This window comes from Zingiber officinale, chromosome 8A (assembly GCF_018446385.1).
Source record: "Zingiber officinale cultivar Zhangliang chromosome 8A, Zo_v1.1, whole genome shotgun sequence".
Classification (NCBI taxonomy): domain Eukaryota; kingdom Viridiplantae; phylum Streptophyta; class Magnoliopsida; order Zingiberales; family Zingiberaceae; genus Zingiber; species Zingiber officinale.
The window spans coordinates 140,577,258-140,587,856 of NC_056000.1; the positions used below are offsets into that span (position 1 = coordinate 140,577,258).

Below are 10,599 nucleotides of genomic sequence, written 5' to 3' on the forward strand. Positions count from 1 at the left end.
ATCTTCTCAACTTCATATCTTTGGCAACAAATGGTGTTCATATGTTATTACCATGTCATGGTTTATTTTTTCTTATTATGTAGTTATTTTTTTATAATCTAGATATCTAATTTTTTTGATTTGACTAATTTTAGAGATGACTAATTCAGTTTTGTGAAAATTTTCTATCTACCATCAGGATTAATCCAAAAGGTATAGATACATTTTAGCGGACGGTCCAATATTACAAGTGGTTTGAGGATATATTTGGTGCAAATTAGCTATTCAACATGTGGCCAGAGCCGACCTTGACTTTTGGGGGCCCTTGGCGAAAAGAGAAAAAGGGCCCTATAAAAATAAATATTTACTAATATACAATTTGAATATAGTTTAATAAAAAATTTAAAAATCAATATATTTAATTTAAAATATGATAAACTCTATATAAAATATATTTCTCAAGATTCTCCAACAAGTGCAACATTATACAGAATATATTTTCCAAGCTTCTCGAAAAAATACAATACCTACCAATACAAAAAAAATATCAACTAATCATTGAAAAAATCTAAATCTTCCAATATTTTGAGAAGTAAAATCATTAATAAGGTCTCCAAATTAAAATTTTCTAACACCTCATTTTCAATGTCTAAAATTACTAAGCCATTTAATCTTTTATAAGACATAGTTGAACACAAATGGATTTTATCAATTTTAATTTAGAAAAAAAATTCTGTTAATGTTACAGTAACTAGTATAGTTAACATTTTTTTTTTGTTTCTTTTCTGACTCCCAGATTGATATTTCTTTGAAAACATGATTGTACTACATATTTCAAGTGTAAAAATAAAACATACAAAACCAATAATAAGCTAGCAACGAAACAAACACAAGTAGTGAAAATGATAGTGAAAGAGCAATAAAACTTGGTTTGTGTTTGAAGCAATTAATATAATCTATTATATGATGATTAAAATTAGGATTATTTATTTAAACTTTTTCAAATCGACTAGAAAAATTATAAAATATTAGACTCTAATACAATATTAAAAATTAATATTGAATATTGATAATAAAAAAATACAGATAAATAGGTAACTGGTTTATATATTGTTGAATGATGATATTGTTAAAATTAAAATTTTAATTGGAGAATAAGTTTTTCTGATTTAATTTTAAGAGATTCAAAGAAGAACAAAAAGATGAATTATTTATAGAGCGGACGTGTCACGTGTGCATCCACACTAATAGATTTCAGTCGGAATCCGACTATAATTATAGAGCGGACGTGTGCATCCACACTAGCGGCATGAAGATGACACCACACAATCGTCTCGCAAGCCATTGGCCACCTTGCATGATCACAACCGCATCGCAAGTCACTGGCCATGCTTGCCTCACATCATTTCAAGTCGTAGATGGGTTCGCTCGAGTTGTAATAACTTCGGCATTTTTTTTTCTTTACATCATCTTCCTTTACATAAGCTTTTATTTTCTCTCTTATTTTTTTAGCTGGAGGATTTTTTTATAAGAATTAGAATTAAACATTCAATTAATTTGATCAATAAATTAATTAAATTAATTAAAAATTAATTTAATATTAACTCATCGAATTAATCAAAATTTTATTAAAACTAAATTAATCGAATTAAATTAAAAATTAATTATTTCAATTAATATTGAATTAATCAAATTTATTTTAAAAATAATAAAATAATATATAAAAAATTAATATTACTCATCCTAGTACGAATTCCTTTTCTTCCTCTTGTATCCACAGTGGACGGAGGAAATAGCAGCTAACAATGAAATATAATTCTAATTCCATTTTGATTATTGGCCTTACCATCTTGACCAATCAGATCATATCAATATATAATAAAATATTTATCCCTATCTCAAACTATTACTATAGATTAATTGAACTTCGACTTTGCTTCCACAAATATTATTTTATTCACTGAATTATACTGTTACATATTTCGGCCTAGATCATACAAATATGAATAAGTTTGAATCAAACTTTTCAACTTTCTCGAACGATTTTGTTTTGTAAAACGGACAATCTCTCGCATATTTTTCATTAATCACAAAACTGTTTATTCTAACCTTTGAATTGTAATTTTTAACTAAGGTAAATTTGGGAGGTGGCATATGTACCTCAACTTTGGGTAGGACCTGAGAGCGCTGTGTAGGGCAACATCCACTCTAGATCCTTCGCGGAACAATGAATCATATAAATGGCATATGAACTCTGATAGATCCTCTTCGATATCATTCAAGACGAACGAGTGTTCGCCGCCTTTCTCTGCATCACTATCTTCCCAGTCACTCGCGGAACTACCTAGTTCAGGCACAACCTCTTCCTCGGCCTCTTCTTCGTCCCCAATCTCAAATTTTCCATTCTCGAAACCGTTGTAGTCGTTCATCCCATTGAATTGTATGGAGTGCGTATCGGGGGGTTCAACGGATGGTGAGACAACAGCTTTGGCACCTGAATCAAGGAAGGCCTTCACCAGGCTCGGAGCAAGCCCGAATCTTCCAGTGCAAATTATGATTCGGTCTCGCCAAGCTCCAACCTAGTAGAATGCATGTAGTTGAATAAGTTTGTTTGGACCTCTTTAACACCCGAATTGAAAATGAACAAAGAAGAATGATGGATAATCACAAGAATAAAGAATAGAAATAACTAGATTCAAGAGTAAAAGCATTGTTTGACTTCTGAATCATAGTCAACCAAAGATACGTTAGTATGAACTTTTGATGTTTAATGCACTAGATTTGTAATAAAATTGCAAGTGTTGGAGGCATAAATTTTTTAAAATTTAAAGATTGTTAGATTCATTAAGAAATCAAAATTTCATGCTAAATGTACCAACTATGCCTATTAAAAATGCTAACAATATTCACTCGACTTGATCATCAAAGTAGTTGCATTTTTCTCCAAGTACAAAATAAATCATAGTCAATATGCACACTTACCATCCAACGAACATCGTCAGATGTCAAGTGAACAGCAGGAACTCTTCGGCGAAACATAAATGCACTTATCTCTTGGTTATCCTCCATGACCTTCAGAAATAATTGTGAAAGTAAATTTAGCAAATTAGGTTCTTGCTAAAGAGAAAACTAATACAAAATTTACTAGATAAGAAAATGCATACTTGTGTTTGACGTCCGATATACCTATGGTGAATACTGCCTACTTGAAAGGATCGCCATTTTGTTATTAGATCAGCTACCGATGAAAGCTTAGTCAAGGCATAAGCTTCCTTTTTGCTTCTTCCTCGCACAAGTGAAGAAAGGCCCATTTTAACACTTTGAAGAAATCCATCTGCAAGCTTGCCAGGCTCAGCAACCACGAACACATCATTCTGCCAACTGATGGGATTTACTAATCAGGACATATTTAATTAAAAAGTTAACAAATATACCTTAAATAATACAGCAAGGAGAATGACTATAACCTTAATATTGAACCTGTTAAATCATTCTCAAGAGCCAAATGTATAATGCCTACTTGTGGCAAGTTCTGCAATTTTTCATGCAATGATCGAACATGTGAAGAAGGCTGCCTTGAAACCAGAGGAGAAGTGGGTGGAGACATGGATGTTTTTCCGATCGGATGACCATCCAAGCTAAAAGGTGGAACAAGATCAATCCGATTAATCCGCTGAGGTCCAAATTCTGGACTGTATAGTGGACTTGATGGGAAGCTTCCAGTGATTAAAGGGGATGTAAATGGCGTAGAAAATCTAGTGGTAGGTTTCAAAAGTCCAGAAGTTCGACTTGTTAGAGAAAGCCTTATGCCATTACTAGCACAAAACTTTTCAAGAGATCGAGCATGATTATCAGTATTTCCAATATCAGTGCTGTACGAAGACTCTACAAGTAGCACCATCCTCCTCCATCCTAATGAAGGGCTGCTTTCTTCAAGACCTTGGAGAGTCAAAAATATGATTCACAATGAACACCAAATATTTCAAGTTTGAAGTAAATCCCAACTAAATAAAATGTCGTTGATGACAAGTACCTTGATTTGATGACTTAGTTTTATAGTATTGTTGGCCATTCAGCCTTTCAAGCATTCTTTCTTCATTTTCATTTCGTGAAACTAACCGCTCGCAGACATTCTTGAACAGCTCAGAATGTTTCTGAATGTATTCCTCTGTTGCAGCCTCCAACTTGAGCCAGATAGCAGGATCAGTCTCATCAAGCTCCATATCATATCTCTCATCAACTGTTAGAAAAAAGCAAGTAGCAACATATCAAATTTACCTGCTCGTTTCTTGGCTTCAAAACCTTAAAGTTAATAGAACACATATAAGACTCAAGTTCTAACGTGGATTAAAGCGAAAATACTGCACTTCGGGAATCATAGGTAACAAAGCATCCAATGCTTCCTCCACCCTATCTACAGAGCAAGCACTCTCAATTAATACTTGACCAGTATCCATATAGCGCCAGCCACCTTTCCGACTCTGCATAATTATTAGGCCATCAATGATTCATTGCATTGTGAATCCAAATCTTACTGATACCAGCAATTGAAACATGTTAATAGGGACATAAATTAGTTGTTTTTTACTACTGTAAAACAGATGGCGAACTATTTTACAAAGACCAGATTCATATTTCTGCTAGGCAGGCCATTAAAGCATCAAGTAACACTTTATGGTGCTATATTATCTGTTGATAATGCTAGAGCCAAATTATAGATTGGAGAAACAAAGAGAAAAGTTGATTACCTTTGTTGGAATAGAACCACATCCTATGGAAACTAGACAGTCAATGCGTGTATCAGGCCATAAAAGTTGCGCTTCTCTAACAGCAAATATGGTTGGATTGTTTGCTACAATTGCGCCATCTTGCCAACGATGTACATCTGAGTTAAGATAATTAAAAAAAAAAATTAACAGTCACGTACTCTGTCTGCAAACTTTAAGCTAATGAACTACAAGTGAAAAGCAAATAAAGGGAATAATTATAGAATGAGGAATGTGTACCATCAGAGAAATCATCAAGATAATATGGAGCAGCAGAAGATGCTCTTATAGCTTCCCATATTCGATGCTTGCAGCTCCCAATAGAAGCAACACGATGCAGACTAATTTTTGAACTATGAGGAGTTCCAATTGAGGTTACAGCAGGGCTTTCCATTCCTAATGGTGTCTCTAGAGTACCGGCTGGATACTACAGCAAGAAAGAAGGTTATTGCCAATCACATCAATTTAGACTAAAAGACAAACATTTTGTGTCAATTACAACTTTAAAGCATCAACGTTTGTTCTCTGTAAACTAAAGAAATATCATAAAAAATTGGTCCTAGACAAACAAAGATTTCAAGAACAATGTCAACTTCCATACCTGTAGAGTTTAAAAACATAATAAAAAGAATCCATTTTATCTATATAACAATAAAAGCAAAGACAAAACAGCTAAACAATACTACCAGAACATATTCTAGAGTTGAAAATGACTTGTAGAACATTCCTGGTGCTTTATTGGTTTGATAAAAATACCAGAGGGTATCAATAAATGGAACAACATTTAAGACAATGAATTAAAAAATTGCTAGCTACATAACTTAAGATAATCATGATATTCAACGAGTTAAAGATTTTGGCAAACACAATTATATCAATTAGCTTCATAGTGATTTTGCATACTTAGTCCTCTCAGCTTATTAAAATGAAGGGGGCCTTAAAAGAATACTGATTTCAGTGGGGACATAAGACTCAGGTAGCTGATCCTAAATTGTTGGGACTAACACGGCTTGATGATAAAGAATATGGATGAAAAGGAGTGATAACCCACAGTTTTCATCCTGCTAAATACATTTTGGTTGTTTCTTCCTTTTTTGCAATTGAAGAAAAAAATCATGAACATTTAAATACTAGATGAAAGGAGAAGAGACTGCATATTTTCAAGTAATGTGATTGTATCTATACTTTGATACCAAGGAAGCAAAACCAACCATTACAACAAGGGAGAACCAAATAGCTTCTTTTAGAGAGAAAAATAAAAGGAAAACAAAAGTGAGGCAAGGCTTTTCTTATCCCACACACTATTTTTAATGTATCATCTGACCCAAAGTTGTGACTATGGAAGTAGTCAGGATTCTGTAACAGAAAGAGTTCTAAGAAAACTCACTATTCTTCAAAGATGAAGTATTAAAGTTTTTTAGCTCTTTTCTGCTTTTCTTACTTATTCTCAGACATTTTTGCACAACACAACATAAAATCGAATTGCAATATAAGACAGACATTTTCATCTGACATAACAAAAATTTAGAATATATAATATCTTAGTATAACTAATTTTCTAAGATAATATATGTTATTTTGAAGGTGAGCTTTGACATAACAGTAAAGTTGCTGCCGTGTGACCTTGAGATCATGGGGTAAAAATAGCCTCTAGCAAAATGCAAGATAAGACTGCGTTCAACAGACCCAATGTGGTCCGAGTCCGACCCTTCCTCTAGATCACGTATTGGCGGGAGTTTCGTACACTGGGCTGCCCTTTAATATATGTTATTTTGAAGTTTCAAATATTTATATAATGTTAGCATTGTTTTATAAATTTTAAGTTGTTTATTATGATTTAAAAAGTAGATAAGCCTCTACATCATTTTGATAATTATATACTGCCTACTTTCAGTTTAGTAAAAACATTTGCAAGCTTTAACACCTAATCATGGATAGGAATGGGTGAAGAGCACACTAGAAGTAGACAAACCTGATAATTTCGAAATACAAATGGTTGAGCAGGTGTTACGCTAACTAGTGTAGACATTACAACAACTTTTGGAATACTCTTCACAGCAGATTCAATTAAGAGGTCACCATCTTCATCAGCACACATCTCTTTCAACAATCTTTCAAATTGATCTGCACTATGCTGTAAATAAATTTTGAATTTTTGATATGAGTAATATGTGTCTCTATCCATATTAACTAAATCAATAGAAATATAGAAATAGGAACTTCTAATTTCATACTTTGGACCCATGTACAACTACTCTAAAGCTTTGTGATGAACTCTTGAAAAGCTGATCAAGCTTCTCCCTCCAAGATGCAGCTTCATTATCCTTAGGAACAGGTTCGGCAAAGACAAGTTTTCCTGAGAAATGAGCACAAAAAACAATTAAATATTTGGCACAAAAAAAACAATGATAATGGTACTTTGCAAAGTCCAAACATTATACCAAGCTCCTTATATATATCTTCACATTGTTCTAGGGTCATCAGTTTAATTCCAAGAGCTACAGCAAGCATACCACCAGTTGATGTCCCACAAATCAAGTCAAACATTTCATGAATACGCTTTCCAGTCCCTTGCTCAATTTGTTTAAGCATCTGAACTGTTGCTAGTCCCTTCATACCACCACCGTCCATGGATAGAATACGTAGACCTTGCTTCCCAACAGGTCTTCCTTTTATTGCTCGTCGCAGGTTTTCATTTTCACCTGAGTTTAACATAATTAGATAGTGAGAGTTGAAACAGATACATACAGACCATTTAAATATACATATCATAAATAACTATCAGCTGCAAAGGACAAATTGGTGTACCAAGAATGGCCAAAGCACGAGCAGCAGCCTTGTTTACCCGTGGCACAGATGTAACTGTGAGGCGTAAAAGAAGATCTCGCAGACTTTCAGATTGAGATAGAATTCGACGGTTTTCAAAACAGAAAGCTAAATTGCCAACAGCCAATAATGATAAGCGTTGCACCTAAATAATGTGAAAATAGCAATTTATTTCCCTCAAATTGGCATGGATAGATAAACTAAAATATTGTACACCGGCTAGCCTTACCTCCGTGCTCTTATGTGCATAAAGTGCTTTAAGAGATTTGAGTACATCCTTGGTCAGCATCTTTTGAGCTACACTGTCAGATACAAATGCTAATGTGACCAGAACTTGCAGTACAGAGATCAATTCTTCTTGGTCAACTGATTTCAAAAGTGATTCAATGGGTTGCATAATATCAGACTTAATCAATTGCATTGCCAAAGAAACATCAGAAGCCAGGGACGAGAGAGCAAAACATGCTTGTTCAACCTGCAACATATAGTACATGTTTGGAAAATTTCTTGTATGCCAATTGATAATTAGTACATCCTATACCAATATCCTAGTAACAACTTACCACATGACGGTCATCACTGCTTATCATACTTATCAACTGTCTTATGGCATTCTCTTCTTTACTAATTGCAACACGATTGTTGTGATCTTGCATGATTTTAGCTAATGCAGATGCCAACAAAGGATGATGACATGAAGAGAATCGGAAAATAAGGGAGAAGAATTCACTGAGTTTATGCTTTGATGCAGCAAAATAGGAGCTGTTTTCTGTCTGTAATCATGAAGAAGGTTGCAATGGTAAACAGAGCATGAACGAGGATAAATAAAAATTGTAGCATCACATCACCTCTATATGCACGTTAACTGATTTAAGATTATCAGTTGCCTCAATCCTTATATTAGCTAACGATAAATGACGAAGGTTGTGCAAGGGTAAAAAATCTGGAAGAAATTCAAGAGGATTTCCAAACAGTCTTAGAACACGGAGCTCGGCCATAGCCCTGCCACAAAGCTGAAGATAAATGTTAAGGCTAATAGTATATTAAATGCAGCATTGAAAGACATCAGACAAATATGCCAATCAAATGACCTGAAATCCAGAAGTGGCCTGACAAGTTTATTATGTTCCAGTGACAGTTCAACCAGCATTACACATTGCCGCAACTCGGCTGTTTGAAAATTGAGATCCATTTTGCCAGAAATAAGCATATATGACAAGCAATTATTAGCGCATATAAATGTGTACATGGGTTTACATGACCAAATAGAAATAAAATAATCTGCTTTATTAAGTTCACCAGTAAAGCATATATGCAAGCTCACCTGGGACAGAACTAAGCATATTATTGTCAACTCTTAGAACCTTCAAATTTTCCAAATCGCCAAGCTCGGGTGGCAAAAGTAATAACTTGTTGTTATTAAGATACAATTTCTCAAGAAGGGGCAGTTTCGTTAGCCCCACTGGAAACACCTGATAAATTTTAAGCTTGTATCAATGGATATAATGTCTGATGGCCTCTTAGTATACCACACAAAAAAGGATTGTACTAAGGTGCATAGGAAACTTGGGGGAAAAAGAAAATACATCAAATAACAATTTCAAAGTATCACGCTGGAAGGTCATAGTAGTATAAAGAGTTTAACATGAAAATACCATAAAATGGATGTTCATTGCCACCAAGTAAAGCTCAATATATGTAAAAGTGTCAAAGCTATACCCAGTTTCAAAAATCATTCTTTGCAGGACATTGGAGCAGAACTAATAAACATTGAAACTGTCAGAAAAAAGCTTCGACATGTTCTAGCAGATATATTAATGCGTAGAGAAAATTATCGAGCAGAAGTAAATCGCAAGTATATGGTTTTCAGCAACTACTCATATATTTTTGAATAGTCGTATTTTGATATTTGTGAAGAGCAAGGATGAGGATGATGAAGATTATGGTATAGACTGCACAATAGCAAAATTAAGTGACATGAAAAAAAAAACAAGCTACAAAAGAAAATGAACAGAGGATTCGAGCAGGAAAAGGAAAGTAACCTACAGACAAGCCGCACCCGCAGAGGTTCACCATGGTCACGCTTTTCCAGTGGTCGCCTAACCCCTGAACCCCATTCCCCATCCCTGACGGCACCAAATTGGACCGAATCAACCGCGTGAAGACGCCGCCTCCATCGCTCTGCTGCCCCGACCCCGCCGCCTTAGACATTCTCACCGATCTGAGTGACTCCCTCCGCCTGACCACCTTCATCTCCACCTCAACGGATCCGCGCTCCTCATCCCCGCGCAGATCCAGCACCACGGCGTCCTGCGGCGGGGGGAGCGCAACCATCAACTGCGACTGGAGGCGGAGGGCGATCTGCTCCTCGTCATCCCCTGCGGTCCAGTCGAGGTTGATCCGGAAGCCGAGATCCCTGGAAGTTTGTCGGCGGACGGATGGCGGCAGCGGGGGCGGCGGTGGCGGAGGGGGGTGAGCAGGAGGGGGAGGTGGGGAGGTGGAAGGTAGGTTAACGTCGGCATTGTCGTCGGGTTCGCCGTAGTCAAGGGAGAGGTGGAAGATTTCGGAGGGTCGCTTCCACCCCAATCCCCACGATTGCATGAGCGCTCAACAATTTAACGGCGGGAGGGATTCAATAGGGTTTGAGGAGAAGACATCTAGCGGCGGCGATGGAGGAGGATCGACGATCGGAGGCGAGGGGTACGGTTTTTGATCGATGCGTTTGGGAACAACACAACACCAGCGCGGAGCAGGAGAAGAGAAGCAGCGGAGAAACAGACGCCGACTTGGATCGAAGGGTAGTAGCAGTACCTATGTATCTTCGAATTCAATTCATTGTTTCTCTCGGGCCGTGTAATACGTCACCTGAATAGCAGCCCATTAAAAGCCCACGAAGGATCAAGTGCAAAATTAAATCGAATTATCGGTACAACACTAAAGTCAAAATTTATTGGAAAAAAAAATAATATGATTGAAGAATGATTTTAAAACAATCAAATAAAATCATCACGTGGAGCACGTGACATGA

General features: G+C 35.9%; 1 protein-coding gene across 2 annotated transcripts; it reads right to left on the bottom strand.

Moving 5' to 3' along the window:
• Window positions 1–1,916: 1,916 nt before the first annotated feature.
• On the bottom strand, window positions 1,917–10,370 carry LOC122010447 (phospholipase A I-like). 2 transcript variants are annotated; one of them, XM_042566979.1, is made up of 18 exons: window positions 9,618–10,370; window positions 8,896–9,043; window positions 8,663–8,741; window positions 8,420–8,573; window positions 8,135–8,344; window positions 7,801–8,046; window positions 7,554–7,716; window positions 7,187–7,447; window positions 6,980–7,101; window positions 6,718–6,879; window positions 4,986–5,172; window positions 4,728–4,864; window positions 4,322–4,460; window positions 4,013–4,219; window positions 3,447–3,918; window positions 3,144–3,360; window positions 2,962–3,051; window positions 1,917–2,558 (listed from the first exon to the last, which is right to left on the bottom strand). In XM_042566979.1, the coding sequence occupies exons 1-18, from the start codon at window positions 10,170–10,172 to the stop codon at window positions 2,109–2,111; spliced, it is 3,999 nt and encodes a 1,332-aa protein (XP_042422913.1). In that variant the 5' UTR covers window positions 10,173–10,370; the 3' UTR covers window positions 1,917–2,108. The 2 variants fall into 2 exon arrangements, with proteins under 2 accessions (XP_042422913.1, XP_042422914.1); XM_042566980.1 differs by lacking the exon at window positions 9,618–10,370 and having other exon boundaries at window positions 8,420–8,584; window positions 8,896–8,957.
• Between the last annotated feature and the right edge of the window lie 229 nt (window positions 10,371–10,599).